The sequence below is a fragment of the Jaculus jaculus genome, chromosome X (assembly GCF_020740685.1).
Source record: "Jaculus jaculus isolate mJacJac1 chromosome X, mJacJac1.mat.Y.cur, whole genome shotgun sequence".
In the NCBI taxonomy this organism is placed as follows: Eukaryota; Metazoa; Chordata; class Mammalia; order Rodentia; family Dipodidae; genus Jaculus; species Jaculus jaculus.
The window spans coordinates 144095430-144122983 of NC_059125.1; the positions used below are offsets into that span (position 1 = coordinate 144095430).

At 39.2% G+C, this 27554-nt stretch overlaps 1 protein-coding gene and 1 pseudogene across 8 annotated transcripts; one reads left to right on the forward strand and one right to left on the reverse strand.

The window, feature by feature from the left end:
- The window catches only part of LOC101603957, a 40809-nt pseudogene extending 31913 nt beyond the window's left edge, over nucleotides 1-8896 (reverse strand).
- Slitrk2 (SLIT and NTRK like family member 2) lies at nucleotides 8812-16393 on the forward strand. Of its 8 annotated transcripts, none has more exons than XM_045140491.1 (4): nucleotides 8812-9302; nucleotides 12457-13038; nucleotides 13136-13295; nucleotides 13526-16393. In XM_045140491.1, the coding sequence occupies exon 4, from the start codon at nucleotides 13569-13571 to the stop codon at nucleotides 16107-16109; it is 2541 nt and encodes an 846-aa protein (XP_044996426.1). In that variant the 5' UTR covers nucleotides 8812-9302; nucleotides 12457-13038; nucleotides 13136-13295; nucleotides 13526-13568; the 3' UTR covers nucleotides 16110-16393. The 8 variants fall into 8 exon arrangements, with proteins under 8 accessions (XP_044996426.1, XP_044996427.1, XP_044996431.1 ...); XM_045140492.1 differs by having other exon boundaries at nucleotides 12985-13038; XM_045140490.1 differs by lacking the exon at nucleotides 8812-9302 and adding an exon at nucleotides 9377-9664 and having other exon boundaries at nucleotides 12351-13038.
- Nucleotides 16394-27554: the final 11161 nt, after the last annotated feature.

A 27554-nucleotide genomic window follows, 5' to 3' on the forward strand; every position in this document is an offset into this window, starting at 1 on the left:
GTTGGAGAATAATATAGTTTCTTCTTCATCTACTAAATGCTAGACACAGCCTGGACTTTTACATGTCTGTTTTCTGTGTTTCTAAAGACAGTAAACTACCAATTCTGCACAAACAAGGAAATCCAGTCTTAAAGAATTTAAAAATATGCCAAAACTCATACTTGTTTTCTTGGTTAAATTATTGAGCTAGTATTCAAGCCCAGGTGCTTTTGATGCCAAAACCCACACTATCACTACTATTTGCACAGAATGCAAATAAGTCACTTCATTTTCCTTAAAATAATTATCATAATATAGACAGAACATGAACATGTCATTAGTACTTTCAACTTTCTTGAGTTATTTGTGCTTGTCAATCACATATGTTTGGTTCATTATGAAATTATGGCAATTTATATGTCTTTTCACAAAAGTGTCTTGTTTAATTTTAAGTTAATTCACCTTTGTAAGTCTGAGAGCTTAAGTCCCACTCTGCCTTGGGTGTGTACACACAGAATCTATTAGCAATTACAATGAGTTACAAATGTGTCCAGAAAAGAATCTGCTGCTGAAATTCAGGTCAGCTTATTTGAAATGGATATCTATCTTCCTCTTCTAAATGTTAATTAGGTGTTCTATTTTATCTTCAAAAGTTTCTAGCAGAATTTTCTTCAGTTGACACTTACAGGTCAAGAGAGCTTCATGATAGTGTCCTCAGCCCTACACTTTTGAAGCCTATTCTGAGGGGTTTATGTAACTTTATTCAAAAATTTTGAAAGGAAGAAGAAAACTAAATGAAAAGAATAAAATCTATCATAGATACTCTTTTCCTGTTTTGTCCCCAAAATTATTAAATAGAACTCCTAAATGACCATGTCAGTTTTCATTCAACATGACATTTTTGTCATCTATGGTTTGATAATAAGGTAAATCTTTCTACCTAATTACTGATAACTCTGCTTACTTTTTTTCAACTTAAGAAGTATTTATAAAGCATTTTATTCAACCTTACATAGCTTATTCCAAAATATAAATAGCAGTAAATGTTTAGTGAGAAGAATTTAAAAATAAAATGCTATCAATTTATGTGGCTGATCAAAAAGTAACTTTTGGAGGCCTACTGTATCATGGCTATATTAATTCCTTTCTCCTTGTTGTGAACACATACCTGGCAAGAAACAGCTTAAAGAAGGAAAGAATTTATTTTCAGTTTACAGTTTCCAGGGACCATTTCATGGAATAGTATGGGGGTGCATGTGATAGAGGCTGGAACAGAGATGGTAAAATCAGCAAGCATGAAGCGGAGGGTAAACAGGAAGTAGGGCTGGGCTACTTCCAGTGACCTATTTCCTATAACAAGGTTTCACGTCAGGAAGCGTCCACAAACTTCCCAAGTAGCACCACCATCTGGGGACCAAATGTTCTAACACATCAGCCTATAGGTGGAATTTTATATTCAAACCACAACAAAAGTTTATATACATCATGTTACGTTAAAATCGAATGCTAATCATTAGCAAAAAATATGATTCTAAAACTAAAGCATCAAACATGAAATAGTCAAACAGAGACATTACATGAGAGCTGTTAGACCCAAAATTTACTCTTGGCTCTCCTGTGTAAGTCACTTTAACTGCCTGAGCCTCAGTTTCCCCATTAAAATAAAGATATTGGCCTAGATTTGATTGTGTAATTTATATTAGATTGCTTTGAGAGTCCTATAAAATACCATTGTAAAAATATCATTTTAAGTGTCTAGCCTTCAAAATTCAATTCAATGAATCTAGATTGAGGCTCAGAAATCTGACTGTTAAGTCATTACCCAGGGGATGTGAATGCTGGAGATGCACAAATACAAGACAGTGTTATACACCAAATCTAGAACTCTTCCAGATTCACTATGGTAATATTCCATGGACATGTAAGTAAATTAGCAATCACCATGGACACTTTTCTTGTATAAACTTGTAGATGGTGCTGGTCCACTAATTATTTTCTCAAAATTCTGTTGCCTATGATGTTTATAGATTACAATGACAAAATGCCTAATTGTAGGTGGGAGAATTCCCAAGTCAACTTTAAAATACCACAGAAAAAGAAGGGGAGCAGGAGGATGTGTAAAAGAAAAGACAAACATACACATAGCAAACGATTTTTTTTTTTTTTTAGGTTTTCAAGTGCTATTAGTCAACATCTAGATATACCAAAAATAACCATTGACTTTTTGCAGATAGATAATTCTTTTTTTATTTTTTTTGTTTATTTTTATTTATTTGAGAGCGACAGACAGAGAAAGAGGGAGAGAGAGAGAAAGAGAGAGAGAATGGGTGCACCAGGGCTTCCAGCCACTGCAAACGAACTCCAGATGTGTGCGCCCCCATTGCACATCTGGCTAACGTGGGTCCTGGGGAATCAAGCCTCGAACCAGGGTCCTTAGGCTTCACAGGCAAGCGCCTAACCGCTAAGCCATCTCTCCAGCCCCAGATAGATAATTCTTAAATATGACTTATTACTTCAGCATTTCAATGAACAATAACAATAGCACATGTATGAAAGCAGCTTCATAAACATACAATTTAACTGTAGACCACCAGGCTTAGTCCCTTGTATTATAAGATCTTTCTACATAAAGCATTTTATTAATATATCATCTAAGTTTTATAAAATTACTGCTGGTACTATTATATATCAAGGCTGCCAATAGATCAGAAAACAGGTTATTTAACTTAATATAGGTAATTATGGTCAAACAGTCCTCTGGAACTCTATTTTAGCTGAAGCCCTTACTTAAAAATCGGTAGAAAATCACAACTTGATGAAGCCATGTAGCCTGTAAGTAATATCAACACTATAGTTCAATGATGAATTTGGCTAATGTCCACAGCATAGGTAACAAATGAAAACTTTAATTGGAGCCCAATATATTCCAGTGATGTCACTATAAATTGAAGCAGATCTGTTCAAATTCTTTAGTAAATAATCATAGTCAAATTGCAAGTAACTAGAATGTAACCATGTGGATTCCATGTTCAATATTTGTATCTTAGATATATGAGTTAACTTAGGTTGAGTGAGTGTACTTAAAACACATGAGCAGAACACAGTTCATTAATTTGATGAGTGTTCTTCTTTGCTGCAAAGAACTAGCATTCATCATTTAGCAGTCATTTATAAGTATATCAGTTACTTTCTCATTGCTGGAACAAAATTCCCAACCAGAAGCAACTCATGGAATGAAATGGTGCATTGCTTGGCTTACAGTTCCAGAAGGAAGAGTCCATTTTGGTGGGTAAAAACATGGCAGGAGCAGGAAGACCATGTCACATTGTCACAGGAGCAGGGAGCAAGTAAAAAGCCAGGAATACATGGGGCCAGGCTAAAAATCCTCAAGGCCCACTCCTGGAGTGACATACTTCCTTCAGAAAGGCTCTACAATTCCACAATGTTTACAAACATTGCCACCTACTATGGATTAAGTATTCGAACACATAAGCCTTTGGGGAACAATTTACATTCAAAAACCCACCACAGGTTTCCTTAAACATTATAGTTTCTATTGAAAAACACATTTAAAAATATTTCAGTATACTAAAATTATGACAAAAAGGTAGTCCAGCTCAATTAGTGCTAGTACTTGACTCATGACCGACCACTAGGTCTGTATATAAAGAACTAAAGGATCAGCATACCAAATTCATTATTCTGAAGCAATGATGTGTAGCAAAAAATGAACTAGCATTTTGCTCCTTTCAAAATATTAAAGAAGCAATGCTGATAGAATTGCTGTACATGAGCTGTTCTCTTCATGCCCAAAGTGGAGAGAAAATCTGGTTATAACTGTGCTTTCAATGTTGTCATGGTTTCCAGAAGTTACCACAAAATGATTTGTTTCCCCTTTTTGAAAAAAAAATTTCCACATTGTGCCTCGACTACAGGCCCATTTCTAGCTGTTTTTCTGAGAGAACTTTAGAGATATTTTGGTCATCAAAAGTCATGAAATTTGAAGCCTTTATTACTATTTTTTAACTTACAACAGAATGATAATGAGTCCATATGCAGATGCAAAAGTTATTAGATCTTTAAGATCTAGACCTTTAACATAGAGGCAACCTAAACAGCACTAATTAGATGAACAGGTTTGTGTGCTAGGTGTCTGTGGTAGTTTGAATAGATGGCCCCCAACATAGTCAGTGTTTTATTAGTTTGTAGTTTGGATCTGTGGCCAGCTGGCTGGTGAAGGTGTCACTGAGCAGTTCTTAGGATCCAGCCCTAAGATGTCTTGTAGGTTTGCAATTCCAGTATAAAGATATGCAAAGTGCCTGGAGTTCCTGAATTGTACTGTGTGATGTGGCTTTAGGCCAGCTTCTTCTGCCATTATGGCACTTCCTCTGGATCTGTAAGCTTCAATAAATCCCTTCCTTCCATAACTGTACCTGGTCTGGAAGTTCATCTCAATGACCTAAAGCTGTCTACTACAGTGTCATATTTCAAAATGATTATTTACATCCTAGCTTTCATTCACCTAACTTCTGCACGTACAATTTCTAAACCTGCTTCATTTTGTGTAAATCACAACTTCAGAAGAGATCTGTAATGTGTCTCTTCTGTCAGTTTTAGTATTAATAAATTAGTCTTCCTCATAAGTGATGACTTTTGAAAATCAAAATACTTAATCCAAATCCTTAGTAGCTGCTCTTCTGGCTGTAACTCTTTACAAGTGAGCATCTTGCATGCAGACACTTTTGAATGTTTCAGCACATTCAGCATTAAACTCTTTACCACAACACATACTTCACCATGTCTTTACACTAGCCAAATATAAATCCATAAATAAAATCAACACAACTTAGTACAGAGACTAAACTGCATAATAACATTCCAATAAAGTGCAATGTCAAACTCAATAAATTTGGTTTCCTCCTGAACATATTAGGTTGTAACTACAGACCAAAAATAAAACGTCCAGTTGCAGTGAGATTAATAGGATAGAATGTGTCAGGATAGATGAAATACTTCCTAATGCTGTCCTAAGCCTTATCTGTACAATCTGTAGCTTTTGTCATGCATATCTTCTTCCAAGCTCTGTGAGCTTAAATACTGCTCTTACTGAAGAATCACTGGCTTCAGCCCACAAGGGAGGAAGATCTAGAACCCTCAGGGATCAGAAGCTATTTCTAGGTAGCACATGTGCTTCTCGTCTTCCATCTATTTTTCTTCTTTCCTTCTGCCTCCATTGCCCCTTTTCTCTGTTTTCTGTCCATCCCATTTCCTTTCTCTCCTACCCAATCTAGTGTGTTAGTGTTTTCAAACTGTGAAATACAATCTATTTATTAGTAACTCCTAAAATCAATTTAGTAAGCCACAGGCAGCATTTTTTAAGCCAACTATAATAGAATATTTCCGGGTGTAAGACTCTGATGGGGGTAATATTGTTTTTAAGAACTCTTGTTTCAGTAAATGACCATGCCCAATATAATGATTCAGGAGGAACACCATGTATCACCTCTGTCTACTGATGGTTCTTGGAGCACTAGAGGTGACAGATTGCAGAGTGTAACCTATATGAAAGAAGACCTTAAGGTTTTTAGGGATATTGCTCTTGATATATCACTCAGCCATAAGGTATATTATATTCCTTCAAACTGTCCAAATTTTAGATAATATAGATATCTATACACATAAAAATATATCACATGAACACATGGCCAGGGATATAGCTAGCACTCCCACATCACACGGGATAGCCCTGCCCAATCAGCAATAATCTGGTCCAAAATATCAATTGTGATGAGGTTAATCAACTCAGATATATACATATATTCAACTCTGGAAAAATGATGGAAGGTTTTGAAGTTTTATTTTGAATGATTGACATATGACAGCAATCATATTCTTTCTATTCCTATTAACTGAAATTAAAATGTTGCTTTATCAATAAAATCATTACATTTTGTGTAATTTATTTTAGGAAGTGAGTTTAGGAAAGTTCTCAGTTCAAGGTTTCCCTGAACTTACATGTACCACCCAGCAATTTTCAAGAGATTTGTATACATCTTGTCATTACTGACTCCATGTGGCAGGTCCCAGTAGCCAATTTTTTACACACGCGAAAGTTGGAAGTGGTGTGGAGCCTGCTGTGGACCCCTAATGAAGCAATGGGCATGGTACTTGAACTAAGATTTTTAGCTCCAAGGGCTTGGATATGTGGTTGTTTAAAAGACAAACTACTCTGAGTCCTGTTAACCCTATTCCAACCAAGCCAAAATGCCTGCAAAAATAACCAGAATAATTGAATTGAATTTAAAAATATCTACTCTTTCAATAACATCAGGAACTAAGGTCCATAATAACCTTTAAACTATAATCATTGGTACTAAGGGCATGTCTTCTTTATGTAACATTCCTTTATTTAGGAATTTGTCTCTCTTATGAAGTGCTCCTTACATATGCTTGTTTCAAATGGGACATCTATTTCTTAAAAAAACAATATTTCATAGGGTTCTACTTTTACTCTTTCCTTCCATTTGTTTGAAGCTTTATGGCTCTAGATAGATGTTGAAAAGAGGAAGAAGTATATTGTTATGTAAACTATGTATAACAAAGTAACTGAATAGCATTTGCATAAGTTAAAAACAGGCACTTTTTTTTAATTCCTCCTAGATGAAGTGTCTGATTTCCTCGCCTTAAAATTAAGTTATAAAAATCCAAGCAAATTTTTATTTTATTTCTCACTAGACTTTCAATCAAAGATTTCTAAGCCCTTAGTGGTAATACAAACCACCATACAACAGAAAACACAACACATGTTGGAGTACGTCCAATGCTGTTAGACCAACGAATTAATAGTAAAGTGATATTTAGTAATTAATAAAAATGCATCTGTATCCATGTGTCTTTGGTATTGAACTGTACTTGGAAAATTTACCCTAACACAGAAACTTTTAGAAAAGTCTTTGTCAAGCAGTTTTAAACAAATTGGTACATTTCATTTTTCACTTCAAGCAATCCTACTATAATTATCTATGAACAACCCCCACACACAGTTTTTATATTGCTCATCGTGTGTGTGTGTGTGTGTGTGTGTGTGTGTGTGTACCCTTCAAAAATGCTGCCCACCCACCTGAAAATTTTATGCTGACAGAAAGAAAGGTGTGCTCTTTTTATCTCACTATCATCGTGGTCCCATGTGGAAAGACAGGCTGCTAAACAGTTTCTGAAGGTTAGTAAGCATGTGAGACTTGCTTACTAGGCTAATTAAAATGGATGCATGCCATGCCTTACCTGGTTCTCCTGGATCCAAATAAAATACCAGTTTTTAATCATTACTATTATGTATGTCACTTAATTTTCATAGTAGTCAATGCTCTTTTTGGTGTTCCCATTGGCCAGACACACCAACCTTCCCAGGAAACTCTCCTTTTTTTTTTTACCCCCCAGTGGACTGTCTTATTATTTCTGCATCTGAATGAATCTGTTATCTCTGTGTTTTGTAATTTTTTATATAGCACCTATTAAATAACTACAAAAAAGATGACACAGACAGAAATGAAGCAAGGAGAAGTAAGATCATTAACTGCCTTCCATAATACTATGGTTTGCCCTGTCAACAGCACATCGGATGCTGTACATAAACAAGCACATGATAAAATGCTCACTGTTTGTGGCTATATAGCTGTAAATAGCCTGTCCATGTGCATATGCGGCAACCTTTGTTTTTCAATTGCTTCTCTGAATGATAAGGAATTTTCAAAAAGGCTTTAAGATTGAAGTAACAGGGATGTTAATGATCCATAGATCCAAGAGAGAAAATCAGACAATTCTTTGGGCTTACTAAAGAAAACTCCATATGTTCATCATATGAGATTATTAGTAATTTTCTTTGTAGAAGGTCCAACGTAATCTTTGCAAAAAATCTATTATGAAAAGAAAACCAAAGAGAGAAGAGAGGGAGAAACAAATCTCACCCTGTCCTCAAGGGTAAGCAGAGAAATGAGGTGGAAGACTGTGCTGAGTGAACCTGGTTTAATAAATAACCTTGAAAATGGACAAAGCCTATTACCTATACATTAGCTGTAGAGCAAATTTTTGCTCAAATTTTGCACACATCTCCTAATATCCTCTGTGTTCTTCCTCAATCAAATTCTGAACTTGGGGGGGGGCGGTGGAGTTTTAAGGACTCTATTAGGGAACTTCAATTAAGGCCAGTCACCTACAAGACTGGGATGAGGGTTGGCACCAGAAAATGAAGCCTTTATTCCTTGGTTAAATTAGCACCTTTCAATTTTATCCTAGACAGTCTGGGAGAATGGAGGGGAGACTCCAAAGGGAACACTTCTTCAGGGGAACCACAACGCTCTTTGCAAAAACCTCACTAACCTCCTTGAAGCACATTGACTCACCCAGTGTCTTCCTTTCATTGAGTCACAGCCTGGACTACTAATAAGAGGAAGAAGAAACGACCAGGCAAGGGCGGGCGGGATGGGCGGGGGGGCGTCAAGGGAGATGGCAAAAAGAAGATTCTGGTAGGTCCAGGCAACATCTTTGTGAAGAATGAAAATCATCAGCGTTAAAACAGAAATTAGAACGCTGCTAAGGGTTTGCTTTTGTTAACACATTTGCACAAATCTATATAATATGGAAATACCTGGTTTAGCACCCTGGTAGGAGGTCCTTAAATATCTGTCTGCCAACTCCAAGGATTGGGCGTTTATTAGTTTAGGGGAGGCAGCAGTTCCAGAGTATGTCCAACTCGGACTGCTGACTGTTCTTTCTCTTGTCCATAACTTCCACCCGGTGGCCTTAGTGTCCCCTCGAATATGGTATGAAGCAAGTACCATCCTTATTTCACTTGAGCGAGCGCAAGCTGTAGCCCATGGTAAAAGCAGCAAGAGCTGGGCAGAGTTCCAGGCAAGAGGGGCCGGGAGGCGTGAGCTGCGCTCCGCAGCGCTTGTCGAAGAAATGGAGCTGCGGCTCCTTTGTGGGCTGGTACATCCCCCTTCTGGGTGCACAGCGGGGACATTTGATCTGCGGGGTGATTGATAAGTGCGGGAGAGGGGCCGCCGTCCGTCCCTCCCTCCTTCCCTTCTGCTCTTCTTTCCTCCTCCCTGTCTACTCCCTCCCTCCTTCCTGCCTTTTAGAAGCGCTGCCCCGGAGAGCTGCTCCAGTGGGGTTCTGCCTGGCCTGGGGTCACTGCCCGCGCTACCCTCGGTGCCGTCGCTCCCGGCCACGCGGGTCTGAGGCTGTCCTCGCTCTTGCGCCTGTCCTAGTCCTAGTCGCAGATGCTGCGGGCGCCTCCAGGAGAAGATCCGCCGCGCGCGCTCTCGGTAAGTTCCGAACGCTTGGGGATGCCATGGAGACACCGCCGGGGAGCAGCTGGCTTCCCTCAACCTGGAAGGGATAACAGGCTTAGGGAGGTTAGGCACAACCCATGGTGGACAGCGGTCCTCTACTTTCGGTCCCCTTTGGGGTTTCATGGTCCCTTGTCTTCCGCGCGGACAGGATCTGCGCGTCGTGCAGTCTGGTGGCCGCTACTGCCACGGACGGCCCACGCGCGATCATCGGCTCGTGAAAGACGCTATCTATCCACGGTGCACAAACCCCTCTAGCAAGGGCAACGCGAGTGGCCATCGTGGCTGCGAGCTCACCCGCCCGGCATCAGGAGACTAGCCGCTCCCTGGAATGAAAGGTATGGTTGCTCTAACAGCCAGTGCGTGGTTCCAGGTCCCTGCTGAAGTGTACTTGCTGAGACCCTGGGTCTCTCGGATAAATCCTTTCGAAGTGGGATTAGCCTGAGGCGTGGAAGGACGATCCTGACCCCCATCTGGCTTCTGGCTCCGGCCAGACGGACGAAAGGGAGGCAGGCTGCTCATCCACCCGCTAGCCCCCTGAGCACCCTAAGCCCAGCTCTAAAAAGCTGGAGAGGCTGAGGCAGTGGAGTTTGAAGTTCAGTTCAGTCTCCCCCTCCTTTGGGAAGAAGAGAGCAAGCGTTTCTTTCTTTTTGTTGTTGTTGTTGTTCTTGGTTTTGTGGGTTTTAATATTTATTTACTTATTTGCTTATTTTATTGTCAGCCCCTGAGGCTTTTCGGTTGGTTCACCAATAAAAACCCTCTCTTCTTAGTGGTTCTACCCAAGACAGACCCTGGACCAAATGAAACTTACTTAAAGTGCTCACAGGGTTGAAGACTGATTTGTGCCCAAAAGACTGCTTAGCAAAGTGGCTGAAAATGCTCAAACACTGACCGGAGACAAAAGCATGATGGTAGGGTCAATGGACCTTTGCTGGAAGTTAACCATGGAATGAAAACCTGCCACTTCAGGGTCCCTGGTGTGGCTCGCCTCTGCTAGCCCACCACAGAATTTCCTTCATTGTATAAGTAGCACGAATTTCAAGAGCTCCCAACTCCCATATTCATCCCTTTCTCTTTCTCCCCCCCACCCTATCTTTACATCATTACCAATATCCTGAATAAATAAAACTAATAATTGATGCTTAATTTAATTATAAACAAGGAGTACCTTCTGGTACAATTCCACCACCATTGACAAAGCTGCTTGAGCACTACTCAGAATTCCTGGGTGCTTTTTCTAATTTAGTTTCTTGGACTTAAGTAAGTCAGCACTACCCAGGCTGAGGAATGTCCTCATCTGTAAAATTATTCTGATATCTTAGGTTTTGTCCAGCTGTCCCATTACCTTCAACTTCAGCGAAATATCAACCTAATTAGTAAATGCTTGTTAAATGAAAGGCTGAAATGAATAGACAATATCTCTGTAGGAATAATGTACTTTTGATATTTAGAAATACGTGTAAAAGTGTCCCCTTTCTTATGAAAGGGGCCTAATTATGCTCACAAGGCATCACTCTGCTTGCATCTAATGATGCATCTGCAATAGAATGGAGGATAGGCATCTCCCCCTCCTCCTTCCATGACTGCTTGTTTCAAGGTTGCCCCATAGCACAGGAAAAGACAATTAGACGCTCTAGAGATAAGGAATATTGCTAAATGCCAAAAAAAAAATGACAACAGTGTGGAGGAGATTTCTGGAGCCTGCTCAAAGGCTTTTCTTGAAATGAAGAGGGAAGAGGAAGAAAGGCAGAGAACACTGTGCACGGGGTCATAGTGCCACAGGTTGTCTTAGCGCGAAAGTTTATAAACTGCCCCAGCCTTTCCTGAAGTAGTTTGCGTAAGACACACAATCCTAAAACCTGGATTGAATTTTGAAGAATAAGGGAGGAAGCAGAAGGCTTTCCCTTCTCAAATGGCTCCTTTTGCCTGTGTGATTGCCTAACTTTTGGCTAGGCAGTGAGACCCTGCATGAACTGCAGCAGCTCTGAAGAGGCAGGCCAGACCAGCTGAACTGTTCTGAGGACCAGATACATCATCTTGTCAATTCCCTCCCTCCCTGAATTTCTTAATTTCCTCTTCCTGACTTATCTTCCTTCTCTCACCAGAGAGAGCCCATGGCCCTTCCAAGCAACAGTAGACATTATTCACACTTGCAAATAGATTCTCCACTAGGGACACCTAGACCCACGGAGCTGTAAGAAAAAGGAGATAATTAAGGAGAAAGGAGATAATGAAGGGGAAAATCCAACACCTAGCCTTTAGTAATACTCTGGAAACTGTCTTTGAGCCCAAATTCAGTGTCAGAGCTCACAGACCATCCATCATTTTACCCCATTTAGCAAATGGAAACCTGAAGATACCCAAGCTAGTTGCATGTCTGGCCCACATTGCAAATTCAGAGCCCAGGGGATCTGGGTGTTGGTCCATGACTTCTTTTCCTCCTTTCTTTCTCAGGAGCCCTACACTGCTTCCCTCTGTTCTGGCTCTTCAGTCCCTGCAGCCCTTCTTGGGTTTCCACTCCTAGCTGAGGTTCAGGCTGGCAGTGCCTTTCTGACACCCACTCTTCTTCCCTTTCCACCAGACGTTTAAACCTCATTATCTGGCTAAGTATAAACCTCACGGGGAGAGCATTTTATTTTAGTTTTTCTCTCTCTACAAGTTAACATGGAGCTGGATTTCCAGAGTTCAGGCAAATAGCTATTTGGTCAGTCACCACCAAGAAAGTAATTCTCTCAGCACTGCAAGAGAGCTCTGCATGTAAAGTATAGATCCTCTAGGAGAAGTCCTCCTCCTACGCAGACATGCTAGTGTGCAGGATGACCCCACTCTGCAAGGAAAGAACCTCAGCTAGGAGGCTGGCACCAGTCCTGTGGCAAGCTGCAACACACACACACACACACACACACACACACACGCACGCACGCACGCACGCACACACGTGTTGAGAGAGTGTGGACCTCTCCTTGGGAATGTGATGAGATGTCCCTTAGAAAGACGCTGTTACTGTCCTTATGCAATGTGTAGGTGACAGGGTGGAGGTGCAAGAGACCACTCAGAAGTGCCCAGCTCAATGAGTTCTGGTGGGGCCAGCACCTAACGGGCCATCTGCTTGAGCAACCCCCTCTTTCAGAGGCTTCTCCTGGCTGCTCCCAGATCGAGAAACTGACGCAGTTGGGAACCGAGCTGTGGCAAAGGCAGTCGCCGCCAGGAAGGGAAGCATCTGCCCCACCCTCCCCCACAGAGCGCCCTCGATCTTCTGCCTACACCCTCCCCCCGTGACGTCACCTCAGCCCTGTCCCGAGGACTCTGCAAAGCCTCTCAAATTCAAACTGCTAGACGCACTGCTGCCACTGTCGCCGCCGCCAGATTGAAAGCGCGCGCCCAGGCTACGCTGTGGCCGCCGCCCGCCGACCCAGCTGGTCGGTTCGGCGATCGCCCAAAGAAATCGCAACCTGATCCCCTCCGCGCAGCGTCCCTCCGCTCTAACCCTCCTCTTCCTTTCTCCTGCCGCCTGCCGGAATTTTAATTTCTGCGCACCCCCCCCCCCCCCCCCCGCGCACATCCCCAATCAAATTAAGTCAAGCCACAGAAAGCAGGGCATTCCCCCACTCCTGGAAGCGGTGTCTTCTTTTACCTTGCTCTCCCTCTCTTTCTGAAGATGCTAAACTCCTGGCGGACTGCAGAGAAGCGGGGTCCCGTCTTCTCCTGATGTGTGAGTACCCCCCACCCCAAGCTGCCTTTGCCCTTTCTCTCTCTATACCCGCCACCCGCCCCCTGACTCCTAATTTTTCCGTCCCGTTTTTACGCAGTTAAAAAAAAAGTAAAGCAATTTCTGCTGCAAGCCCAAGACGGGCTAGCCTCCTGAGAGCTCTTCGAAATACCCCAGGGGAGGAGGAGATGGGCTGGATTTAATAGGACAAGTCGATTACTAATGACTCCGCGGCTGGCCGCGACCCGCCGGGAAATCAGGTGCAAGCATGTGTGTTCTGGGACGCTTTGTGTGTGGGTGGGCTGGTGGGTGTCAGTAGGGAGAGCAGAAAAGAAGGCGCCTTGCAAAATGCAGTGATTTCATTCTGCCTTGCTGCCCACCCCCTCACTCTCCCTCCCTCCCACCCGCCTCCTAGCTTTGCCATTTTAATCGAGCTTCCTTGTTTCTTTCTTCCCCGCATCCCACTGCCTCCCCCTGCCCCCAACTCAAGGTTTGCCAGTAGGTACCTGAGCTGACATCAAAGGTGCTTAAAGATGCTGAGCGGCATTTGGTTCCTCAGCGTGTTAACCGTGGCTGGGATCTTACAGACCGACAGTCGCAAAACTGCCAAAGACATTTGCAAGATCCGCTGCTTGTGCGAAGAGAAGGAAAACGTACTGAATATTAACTGTGAAAACAAAGGATTTACAACTGTCAGCTTGCTCCAACCCCCCCAGTACCGAATCTATCAGCTTTTTCTCAATGGAAATCTCTTGACTAGACTGTACCCAAACGAGTTCGTCAATTACTCCAATGCCGTGACTCTTCACCTAGGTAACAACGGGTTACAGGAAATTCGACCTGGGGCATTTAGTGGTCTGAAAACCCTCAAGAGACTGCACCTCAATAACAACAAGCTGGAGGTGTTAAGGGAGGACACTTTTCTGGGTCTGGAGAGTCTGGAGTACCTCCAAGCTGACTACAATTATATCAGCACCATCGAGGCAGGGGCATTTAGCAAACTGAATAAGCTCAAAGTGCTCATCCTGAACGATAACCTTTTGTTGTCTTTGCCCAGCAATGTGTTTCGCTTTGTCCTGCTAACCCACTTAGACCTGAGGGGAAACAGGTTGAAAGTCATGCCTTTCGCTGGTGTCCTTGAACACATAGGAGGAATCATGGAGATTCAGCTGGAAGAAAATCCATGGAATTGCACCTGTGACTTACTTCCTCTCAAGGCTTGGCTGGACACCATTACTGTTTTTGTGGGGGAGATTGTGTGTGAAACTCCCTTCAGGTTGCACGGGAAAGACGTGACCCAACTGACCAGGCAAGATCTCTGTCCTAGAAAAAGTGCCAGCAGTGACTCCAGTCAGAGGGGCAGCCATGGAGACACACACGTCCAAAGGCTATCCCCCACAGTGAATCCTGCTCTCAACCCAACCAGGGCTCCTAAAGCCAGCCGGCCACCTAAAATGAGAAATCGTCCAACCCCCCGAGTGACTGTGTCAAAGGACAGGCAGAGCTTTGGGCCAATTATGGTGTATCAGACCAAGTCTCCTGTGGCCCTCACTTGTCCTAGCAGCTGTGTCTGCACCTCTCAGAGTTCTGACAATGGTCTAAATGTTAATTGCCAAGAAAGGAAGTTCACTAACATCTCTGACTTGCAGCCCAAACCTACCAGTCCAAAGAAGCTTTACCTAACAGGGAATTATCTTCAAACAGTCTATAAGAATGACCTCTTAGAATACAGTTCATTGGATCTGTTGCACTTAGGAAACAACAGGATTGCAGTCATTCAGGAAGGTGCCTTTACAAACCTGACCAGTTTACGCAGACTTTATCTAAATGGCAATTACCTTGAAGTGCTGTATCCTTCTATGTTTGATGGACTGCAGAGCTTGCAGTATCTCTATTTAGAGTATAATGTCATTAAGGAAATTAAGCCACTGACCTTTGATGCTTTGATTAACCTACAGCTTCTGTTTCTGAATAACAACCTGCTTCGGTCCTTACCTGATAATATATTTGGGGGCACAGCTCTCACTAGGCTGAATCTGAGAAACAACCATTTTTCACACCTGCCTGTGAAAGGGGTTCTGGACCAGCTTCCAGCTTTTATCCAGATAGATCTACAAGAAAATCCATGGGACTGCACCTGTGACATCATGGGCCTGAAGGACTGGACTGAACATGCCAATTCTCCTGTCATCATCAATGAGGTGACTTGTGAGTCTCCTGCTAAGCATGCAGGGGAGATACTGAAGTTTCTAGGAAGGGAAGCTATTTGTCCAGATAATCCTAACTTGTCAGATGGGACAATTTTATCAATGAATCACAACACAGACACACCTCGTTCGCTTAGTGTGTCTCCCAGTTCCTATCCTGAACTACACACAGAAGTTCCACTTTCCGTCTTAATTTTAGGATTGCTTGTTGTTTTTATCCTGTCCGTCTGTTTTGGGGCAGGGTTGTTTGTCTTTGTCCTGAAACGCCGAAAGGGAGTCCCAAGTGTTCCCAGGAGTGCCACCAACTTAGACGTAAGTTCCTTCCAATTACAGTATGGGTCCTACAACACTGAGACTAATGATAAAACTGATGGTCATGTCTATAACTACATCCCCCCACCCGTGGGTCAGATGTGCCAAAACCCCATCTACATGCAGAAGGAAGGAGACCCAGTAGCCTATTACCGAAACCTGCAAGAGTTCAGCTACGGCAACCTGGAGGAGAAGAAAGAAGAGCCAGCCACGCTTGCTTACACAATAAGTGCCACCGAGCTGCTAGAAAAGCAGGCCACACCACGAGAACCAGAGCTGCTCTATCAAAATATTGCTGAGCGAGTCAAGGAACTCCCCAGTGCAGGCCTTGTCACCTATAACTTTTGTACCTTACCTAAAAGGCAGTTTGCCCCTTCATATGAATCTCGACGCCAAAATCAAGACAGAATCAATAAAACCGTTTTATATGGAACTCCCAGGAAATGCTTTGTGGGGCAGTCAAAGCCAGACCACCCTTTACTGCAAGCTAAGCCACAATCAGAACCAGACTACCTCGAAGTTCTGGAAAAACAAACTGCAATCAGTCAGCTGTGAAGGGAAATCATTTACAAGCCAGTAGCATCAAAAGATGCTGCTAACTGGTGGAAGGCCTGCATCTGCTTTCCTGCTGGTTTGTGTTCTCCCTGTCCCATGGTGATGGGAGCCTTCAGAAAATGTTTGGGAGATAAAGTGAAGCAATGATACTTGTCTTGCAAGTGTTCCTTTAAATTATTTCTCTCTTACTCTCCCACCCCTACTCCCCCAACCCCTCTCTTCTTAGGAACCATCAGTGAACATGAATGTTTCTACAATGCATTTTTTATGTTTTGTTTATTGCCTTGTTTCTGTTTTCTTTTTTTTTTTTCCAGTGTGGGAGTGGAAAGAGGAGATTATAATGAACAAAGGAGGAGTAGGCAAGCTTTTCAAATGAGAATATTTTGTAGAAGATCTCCAAAGATCTTTTGAGACTACAACTTCTTTTGTAAATAATGATATATGGTATTACCATCTTCAATTACCAAGTATGGCCACTGGGCGTCACTTCTTTGTGTTAAAGTGCCTTTGCACTTTAAGTACATTACTTAAATGTTGCTTTTAGCTTTGATAAATTGAACCTATTTTAATGTGTTGTATTTTTAAAATTGAAAACATTGTAAAATAGATCCATATGTCAGCTATATTAAGTCAACGTACAGTTTGCTTGAGTTATAGAAACCAGCCTGTCATCAAATGATTCTAGTTTAGGACTTTGTAGACTTTAATGTAAAATATTTCCTTTCCTCTGGGTTTGTTTTTAGTGATTTTATTTAAGTCAAGTAAGGGGACTTAACAGTGGACTAGAGGTAATAAGTCACCTCCGTTGGGATTAGTAATTCATTAATAAAATATATTTAACCCCAAATCAGAGTGAGTTGAACAATTAATGCCCTTCCATAAATCATTATTTTACACTAACATGGTCAGTGTTTTAGATTATTTTCCTAATTAAGAGTACATTACACAACTTGTAATATATTTTTTCTGCATTAAATTAGATATTTTTATATATTTAAATGAGAGAGTCTGTATTTCTAACTTTTTAATTGAAATTAATATTTTTTCTGCTAATTGAAACATTTTCTATAAACTCAAACCAGTAGAGGCCGCCACACACCTCATTTAACCAAGACATAAGAGCCATTAAATACCTTGAAGGAAGACTTCAAAGGTGAGATTAAAACTTCCCAAATAAATTCTCTGCAAATTCAAGATGGCAGAGATAATGTTTAATATGTTACTTGCTATTTCTTTCAGTATCAAAAGTTATTATACTCAGAATTGTTTGTAATTTTCACATTTTATGAGAAAGCAACATTTTCTTCTTGAGTTAATTGAAGCATTAATGAGGTGCTATCAAATCATGTTTGTTTGTTTGTTTTGTTTTGTTTTGTTTGCATCTCCAAATCCATTCACAGCTACCTAAACTATGACAGTAAGAGTCTTTTCCCTTCTGCCTTCTTTGGGCATATTTTACTTGAAAATTTTCTTGTCAGCTCAAGCAAGCCTTTCATTTTGTCTCTTTACTAAAATAATGTTAACTAACCAAGTCTATATAACATTTATGAAGCCTTATTAGCCTGTAAATATTTTTAGATGCAAACATTATTGTATGATTTAAACAAACATCCCTTCATTAAAACAAAAATAGTTTTGTTTTGTCTATTGTAAATCCTTATGCAACTGGGATGGTGATCTGCATATAAAGTAGTTCAGCTTTTCAATTCCTTATTAAAGCAAGCGATGGTGTCTGAAAGAAGCACACTGTTTCCTTTTCATAAATAGGTTACTGCACATAATAATCCTTTATTATCATGTGGAGATTGAAGTGGATCCTGATAACTTACTTTTAAAGCTTTAAAATGACTAATAGTATATTGTCTGTTACTATTAGCAGTTCGTGTGACAGACTTGCAATTAGAAACTACTGAAATCCAAATTATTTGGGTTAATAAATGCTGGTGCAAAACAAATTGCTAAACAATATATGGTAATTGTGTATATATGTAAAAGTAAAAGGCATTCAGGAACTTTTAACAATTTAAAATTTCTGAATATTTACAATGATCAGCTAAAATGCTTATTTTTTTGACTAGAGATCATAATTCTTATTTAAGTTCATCAGATCAAATTTGAAGTTGGTAGACTGAAACATTCTGCACTTATGTTAATATATACACGAAGAGCTGGGGTACTCAGCGTGTTGAACTTGGAGGTAGCTTCTGAGAACCACTTAATCTTTGAGTAAAGTCTTTACATATAAAATTCTTTACATCTGTTTTCATTTGGTACAATAATAAATACAGAGCACAGAAGTAGGTATTTTGAGATGCCCATATGAAACCAGACTAGCATATATAATATTGAGCTACTTTTAAGGATTTCATTCTATGACTATATGTATCAGTGAAGTGATACCACGTGTTCATATTTTCCTGAAAGTAAAGCCACTCCTATAAAATTCTATTGCTCATGGCAAAACTAATTCATTAATTTTAATGAAAGATGCTTTAATATTCATTTACTTCCATGATTTTAAAGTGGCCTTCTGGAAGAACTCAAATTTCTAAAATTTTTGGCTTAATAATTATTATTTAATTTTGTATTCTCATGCTTCTTACATTTGTTCTTTATTTACATTAGGTTTTAAGACCTAGTCTTTTGAGTGTAGTTTAGATAATTTTGCTTAAAAGTGAAATAATACGCCTAATATTTTGATTCTTTACTTTCAAATGCAATCATAAGCACTTCAAGTTTTATTAATTTATTAATATTCCCACTGGCTACATTCTTGTTTTTCCTTATCTGTTTGAGCACTTTCAAACCTATGCTATTTTAGAGATTTTATTTTTATCTCCTCCAGCTGGATTTTGTTATTGTCCTCTTCACAAGCAGCTTTAATGGGTGTGAGCACAGCTACAGCCAAGGTGATACTCTTCCCCGTGTGTCCTGCCTGGAACAGGTCTAGATGTATGGCCCCACAAGTGGGAAATAATTCCCTTCAAGTTCTAGTTCTTCATTAATTGCTTTAAATGTTTCTGAATACACCAGTGGTTAACTTTGTATAGAAATCTTCAAAAGTACTACTTCTCAGACTTGACACCATTGCCAAGATTTTAATTTGGTTGTAAACATTGGTCAACCTGTGTGCCTTGTTTCCCAGGCAGTTGGTGAGTAGGGAAAAGTCCCTTCAATTTCCTGTTCACTGTCCTCTGACTTCTAAGGTGACTTATTGTTTTGAAATGATTCTATGTCATCAAGGGCTTAATATCTTATGGACTAAAAAATGTATAATAAACAAGAGAAAGGTTCTGTTTTCTTCTCAAACTCTGAAAATACAATTCAGAAACATACTGGATTTAATGCTACAGTGAAGAAAGCTTTTCAGATAATTCTAATCAATTTGTTTGCTCATTCACTCACTCACTCATTCAATCATTCAATCAATATTTCCTGAGCACTTTCTTCCCAGATGACAGATTGCTGTATGTTAAGGGGAAACAGATCTGTACAGTAGATAGGATCTCTACTGTCCTAACTACAATCTCTCAGCCTATCCCACCACTACCAACCCCCGCCCCCCACGTCCCACAGAACTCCCACATTTGGGCAGGAGCCCAGTGCAAATAAAGGAGAACATTACCTGAATGAAAAATTACCCTGAGTAATCAGTGTGAACTGTAATGAAAGCAATGCAGGAGGGTGAGTTTTAAAGATAATTTCTTGCAGTAAAGTACAAAACTGACATAAATAGACAGGCTACAATGTAGCAACTATTAACATATCTTTGGATTACACACTGAAAATGAAAAGGAAATCCTACCACAACAGAATAAATTATATCAGAATTAATCCCAATATTTATGGCCTAAAGATAGCTATTATTTGTGCTATCTAGAACAACTTTGTAAAATTGAGTATCAAAATTGTAAATAGAAAATCACTGATGTGCTTAAATTTTCTGGTCTATTCATGTTTTAGAGACAATATTTGCTTTGTATTTTGGTGGCTGAAAAGGTAATCTCCTGGCTCACAAATTAAGTACAATGTATAGGTTCACTTTGCTTTTCATAGCAGTTGTGCAAAAAATCATCTAAATTGAAATTTTACAAATCAAAATGTACTTTAAGTGCATTAAGGGAGGTGCCATTTAGATGAAACTTATGAGTCCCTTTATAAAATAGAAGACCATTTTATAATACAAATAATGACTCTCTAATTTATCTGTTTTGTATGTTTAGATTTTCAGTATCAACTTTGCTTAAAACAGAGCCCACCTGTATTAATAAGTGTGTTTTACCAATGTTGCTTGTGCTACCAGTTCTTGGTTGCTAAGGGCTTATACTTGAAAGTTTGCTGCAGTTTTATGTGAATCAAGCTATCTAGTGTTCTTAAGGACAGCGCAGTAGTATTCCTGAAAAGTTTGAATAGCCAATCCATTCCACGTCAACTGAACACAGGACCCCTGCTCAGCAGCATTTCCCCTCCCAGATCTGACCACATTTCCTTAGAAGGTAGAGTGAAGTCTATATTCACATTCTACAAAATGCTTTGAGTCACAGGTTTTATAATAAATATATGTTATGATGTAAACATACTGAATTGCATGTGTGTGGGAATTTTTTTAGCAGTATTTTAGCTGGAAAGTATATGTGCAAATATTGTTAGATTTAGTTGCAAATAATTGTTCTCAAGTTATTGGAATAAATGGCAAATGAAACAAATTCTCATGTAAATAGATTTCTGTGCCAAATAGTGACATTGTTTAAGAAAATAAATGGCATATTTTGGGCTGTTAGTAGGCAAAATGAAACATTGAAAATGTGACAAAATGATATTGTATTTTATCGGATAAGCTGTTTACATAGTTATTTTATGCTGTAGTTAGCTTTCAGTTAATAAATAAATATTCACTAAAAATAAACATTTGAATTAGTTAGAAAAGTTTTTTTTGAATGTTAAGAGGAGTTAATGATAAAATATTGCATGAACTATCCCCTTTGGCTTGGCATATACTATAGAAATAGAAATGTTTACAAGTTAATGTTTTTAAAAATATTTTGTTTATGGTTTCCATATCTAGTGTAAAATTAGATATTACACTAAATATATTAATACTTCTCCATGAATATCTATTAGTAACATACCCATCCCCCCTCTCTCTCCCTCTCTCTCTCTCTCTCTCTCTCTCTCTCTCTCTCTCTCTCTCTCTCTCTCTCTCTCTATATATATATATATATATATATATATATATATATATATATATATCTGCCTCTTTCTCTCTCAATAAATAAATAAAATAAAGATAAAATAGCCAGGCATGGTGGTGCCAACTTTTAATCTCAGCACTTGGGAGGCAGAGGTAGGAGAAATGCCATGAGTTCAAGGCTACCTTGACACTACATAGTGAATTCCAGGTCAGCTTGAGCTAGAGAGAGACCCTACCTCAAAAAATTGAAAAACAAAAACAATTGTAAAACAAAATGAAAAAATTAGAAGCAAGCAGTAACAATTTAGATGGAGGTATTTCTCTGGGAACTGAAACAGTATCTACTGACTCCTTTTTCTCTATGCCACATACATGAACATAAATACTTAATCCAACTAATTTTGATGATAAAAATTAACAGTATAAGTAACCTAATAATTCCTGTAAGAGAATCACTGGCATATGAATCCAAGCAACAGAAATTGTGAATTAATTAACAGAAATACTATTATTATATTCCTAAAAATAGCATCAATACAAATGAGGACAAAGAGTTTGAGATTTTCATTTTTTCCTGTGTCTATGGTGATATCTTGAAAGAAGCTTGGCTTGTTAAAGGGTCAGACTATATCTTCTAGTGATGGACATCTGGGTAGATTCCAGCCCTTAGCTATTACGAAATGAGCTGCTACAAACATGGTTGAGCAAATCTCTCTGGCCTGTGGTTTGAAGGTTTTAGAGTAGATATCTGCCAGTTATACTCCCTTCACAAAAGTATAACATAACAAAGGATTTGATATTCCTTGGTGGACATAAGGACTTAAAAAGACTATCTCTTCATGCAATATTCTCAGGGTATTTGAAACAATGGTAAAAGCCACATTTGGTAGAGTTTGATTACAGTATGAGTATCGGTGTTCACACAGAGTATTCCATCTTTGGAGATTATCAATTGAGATAGAAGGAAGTAAAAATGTAATATGCAGGACTTCATTTTGCACACATAATGCATATGTGTTCATTAAGAAGTCAATAATGTGTCTGTTGATACTGTATAAAAGGCAATCAAAATAGAGATTGTCATTCTTAGGTTTGTAAGTATGCTTGATTCATGTATGCCTAGATAACAGCTTTGTATTATTTTTTAAGTATTATATTAGGTTTATCAATATATACTATGCAAAGCAACATTTAAGTAGTTATTCATGAGATTATTACTTGGAATTTTGGACATGCTGATCTTGCCATAATGTTGGCAACATCATGCAACTTAAGGTATGTTCCACCTCATAAAACGACCAGTAAACAGACAGGATTGGTGAATGAACTCCACTCTGGGTAATTTTGGACTGGCTCCTCATTTGTCAAGCCATTTTTCCCCTTCATATTACTACCAACCAGTATTTTGGAACATAACTGCAATAAATATTTCTCTAGTGAAAGAATGAGTGTATGGTTGAGATACTGCCTCATATGAAGACTGAAGAAAGGATTAAATACTGGAGGATTTCAGTTGATAGTGTCATTATAATGGATTACTGGCTATTTCAGGAAGCATTACATATTCAATCTAAAAAGTTTCACAGTTTTTAAGTTGCACACACATGAAAAAAGACATACCATATGAGAATGACAGGGTTGGTAGCAAAACAGATAGCAAAGATTAAAAAAAAAAACTATTGCATGTAGGGAGGCTTAATTTAATTTTGATCTGTCATTTAACTAATGTTATTCTGGAGCTGAAAGTAGCTTTATACTTGTGTTGTGGGACTACTCTGTTACTGGATTTTGGAGTTAAGAGATTCTGAGATGAGTGACAATTCACTTTCTGACCAGCTAGTATGATGAATTTTCCCAATGCCTATCATTTAATTCTTTCTAGGGCTCTGTGTTCTTTTATTGGCTTTTTAAAAAATATTTTTTATTTATTTATTTGAGAGAGAAAGAGGGAGAGAGAGAGAATGTGTGCACCAGGGCCTCTAGCCACTGCAAACAAACTTCCGACTCATGCACCCCCTTGTGCATCTGGCTAACATGGGTCCTGGGGAATAGAACCTGAGTCCTTTGGCTTTGCAGGCAAATACCTTAACCACTAAGCCATCTCTCCAGCCCTTGATTGGCTTTTTTTTTTTTTTTTTTCTGAAGGCTTCCAGATAGGAAAGATATCATTTGGGGTCAAAACCGTATTTAATACTTTTTTCTATGATAATTAAGTGATTTCACAAAGTGCCAATTATATTAAACAAGATCTTACAGGTTGTAGATTTAGACATGAGTCCTAGAGCCTGAGGCACTTGTCTTAGAACAGCTGTGTAGCGTTTACTGATCCCCAGCTTTCTCTCTTTCATATTATTAACAACAACCAGTATTTTAAAATGTGCGTATACAATAAATATTTCTTTACTCTATCTTGGAAGATTGTTGGATAGTATGAACTTAATGGACGCTTTCTCTTTTGGTGCTTTATGATATAGGCTACTTGTGAATGGTTTAATATAACTGAAACCGGAGGACATTCAATTATCCAGTAGTCTAGTTTGGATATAACACTAATCTCATTTTATTTCTACAGTATTTAATGTACTACTTATCTTCTTAATATTTCTTCTTAAATTTGACTTGAAAAAGCTTACTTTTTTTTTTGTTCTTCACAAATAATAACATTGCACTGCTTGTTTTGGGGGGAAAGTATGATGAATTTTCCCTTTATTTTTCAAGAGAGTTATTTTTGTTGGTGGATGACTTTACTTCTTCCATGTGATGATTAAGCAAATTAAATTATGTATCTAAGAAAGCCACATTATCACACATCAGGGAAACTAACACCTTTGCAAGTCAGCTAACCCCTAGCTCCTTCATCTTCTCATGCTCTTAGTTAACACCATCCAGTTTCTTACCATTGGGGAAAGTGATGGACCCTTGAATGAATGCTGAACTTCAGAAATTCATTGAGTCATTTCCATGAGCAAAGCTCTTAGCTGAATAGTGATATCTGACCATTTTGTTTTTTAAAGTGTTTTTATTTTTTTTAATGTATTTGAGAGAGAGAGAGAAAGGGATAGAAAAGGCAGATAGAAAGAATGAGTGAGCCTGGGCCTCTAGATACTGCAAATGAACATGTGCCACCTTGTGCATCTGGCTTATGTGGGTACTGGGGAATCAAGTCTGAGTCCTTAGACTTCACAGGTAAGTACCTTAACTGCTAAGCCATCTCTCCAACCCATGGCCTTTATTTGATCAAAAATTTCAGGCATAGTTTTATTGGGACAATCTGTCCCTATCTGATTTAATAGATATTTAAACAAAGAAATAAATTCCTCAGTATTGTAATATTCTGCTGGAATTTTTTTTTTGCAAGAATGGAAGAAGTTTAAAAAGTTTCTCTGCTTTCTATAGGTTTTTGAGGGTTTGAATATAAGCATTCATGAGAGTTTTCTTCTATAATGTTACAGAAAGTTATAAAAGAGGCCTTGTACAATCTATATCTTAAAAAATACATGTTAGAGCTGAGGAGATGGTTTAGTGCTTCAAGATGCTTGCTAACAAAACCTGACAGTCTCAATTCAATTCCCTAGTATCCATGTAAATCCAGATGGAAAAAGTGGTGCATGTAGAGTGCATTTGTAGTATCAAGAGACCCTTGTGTCCCCCTATGAATAAATAAAAAACATTAAAAATGCCTAAAATAAAAGTCCGGGTATGGTGGCACACACCTTTAATCCAGCACTCAGCAGGCAGAGGTAGGAGGATCACCATGAGTTCTAGGCCACCCTGATATAACATAGTGAATTCCAGGTCAGCCTGGCCTAGAGTGAGACCTTACCTTGGAAAACCCAAAAAAAAAAAAAATCCCCAACATACTAAAAATATACGTGTTAAAGGATACTAAAATACACAGCATGATATTTGAAATATGTAACTTGAAAGTTTGGAGTCAAATATATGTTATTCAATTGATCTCTGAAAAATTTGCTAGTACATTTAGTAAAATAATCTTAGTGGGCTGGAGAGATGGCTTAGCGGTTAAGTGCTTGCCTGTGAAGCCTAAGGACCCCGGTTCGAGGCTCGGTTCCCCAGGTCCCACGTTAGCCAGATGCACAAGGGGCACACGCGTCTGGAGTTCGTTTGCAGAGGCTGGAAGCCCTGGCGCGCCCATTCTCTCTCTCTCCCTCTATCTGTCTTTCTCTCTGTGTCTGTTGCTCTCAAATAAATAAATAAAAAAAATAAAAAAAAAATAATAATCTTAGTAATTTGTATGATGGGTTTGTTGAGGGAATGTTATTCATTTTAAACTGTATTCATTAGACTTTGTTTGGTACAGTTTTTTGGGAATTGACTATAAAATACAAATAGCTCAAATGTGGTGAAACTTTAAGATAAGTTAATTATCCTTCACTTACAGACTAAAATCAGTAGAAGCTCTCTATCTTGGTGTTCAAGCAGGTATCTTGAATTTGTCTTTAGAAGAAACTTAGATATGTAAAGATAGATATTTGCACCAAAAGCAAAGTCTTAGAAAAAAAGTGGTAAGCACATAGTTTCTCAAATGAATTGTAGCAGAGATCCAGAAAAAGGAGTTTCTTGAATTTATCTTGCTTCACCTTTGCAAGGGAAACCTTTTCCCAGGTCTGGATCCCAGGCCTGGACATAAACATTATCACTTTGTAAGACTGAATTGTGCCAGATTCTGGCTTACTTTTTTCCTTAAGTCATACTGAGTCATTCTTGGTCACTTATTAAGAAGAATCTGTGGATAGGAAAGGCCAATTGAGCAGAGGTTAAGGAGATGGGATTTAGCCTCCAGGCTTCTGTGTGATGGTAGACAACTCCAACATCTCTCTGGGTTAGAAGTCTCATCTGAAACAGGATGTGGCCTTTCAACTCAGGAAAATTTGAATCATAATAAATTTATTTTTTAGGAAATACTGTGATCTGCTTGGATGCAGCAAAAAGAGTAAATCACCTGCAAGCTGGAAACACTGTCTTTTGTTTTCTTTTGGTTTTTTGAGGTAGGGTCTCATTAGAGCCCAGGTTGACCTGGCACTCCCTCTGTAGTCTCAGAGTAGCCTCAAACTCACAGCGATCCTCCTACCTCTGCCTTCCAAATGCTTGGATTAAAGGTGTGTGCCACCATGCCTGTGTGGAAACATTGTCTTTAATAAATTATTTTCAGTAAATTTCACACCTGTTCCATGATACACATAAAATATTTGGACTAATGGTTCTAATGTTACTTTTGGCTTTATAAAACACTCATTTTTTCCCATATCCTCCTTTCAGTCTTAACTATTTGTGTGTGTGTCTCATCAGCATTCATTCTTTTAATGTTTTATATTTGAGAGAAAGAGGTAGGTAAAATTGGTGTTCCAGAGCCTCCAGCCACTGCAAACAAACTCTAGATGTGTGTGCCATCTTGTGCAACAAAAGGCTTGCATGGGTACTGGGGAATGAAACCTGGGTCCTTAGACTTCAAAGGCAAGTGCCTCAACTACTAAGCCATTTCTAACGCTCGTAATTACTTTTTCTTCATAGAAACAATATGTATTTAATCTTCAATGCTAACTAATGCATTTCAGTCAAAGTCATGAGTTTATATTCAAGCTTTGTTGTGGGGAAAAATAGGATAGGGGTGCTCTTAATAAGTCAATAACACAAATATGGTTTCCATTGCAAAACATCAGGTTGCATTAAATGGCAAATTAATCTATAGAAAAGATTTGTTTGTAAGGAGTCAAAGATGCCAGAGTTGCATTTCTTTGCAGTAACTAGTGGGTAATGACGGGTTTCTGTAGAGGTAGATTTAGTCTAGGCTTTGTTTTAGTCTCATTGGGGTGTGGGAAGGGGTTGGGTAGCACTTACATCTTTCCCTGGCACTGCTATTTGCTGCTGTGGCAAAGTTCATGTTACTAGAAACTAGGAATGTCAGTTGGGACAGCCCAGGTCATAAGAGGTGGACCTGGTGGGAAGCCCTGTGGCCTAAACCAGGTCTAATGTGGGTGGCAAGGTGGCCTCGGCCCTCTTCTTCACCAACAGCTCAGCTCATTGATATTTCTATTGTGTTAGAATTGGAAAATGATTCTTTAGGACCAAAGAGATAGCTCAGAGTTTAAGGCACTTGCTTCTGAAGCCTAAGGACCCAGGTTCAATTCCTCAGTACTCACATAAGCCAGATGAACAAGGTGGTGCATGTGTCTGGAGTTCATTTCTAGTGTCTGGAAGCCCTGGCACACCCATTCTATCTCTCAAATAATTTT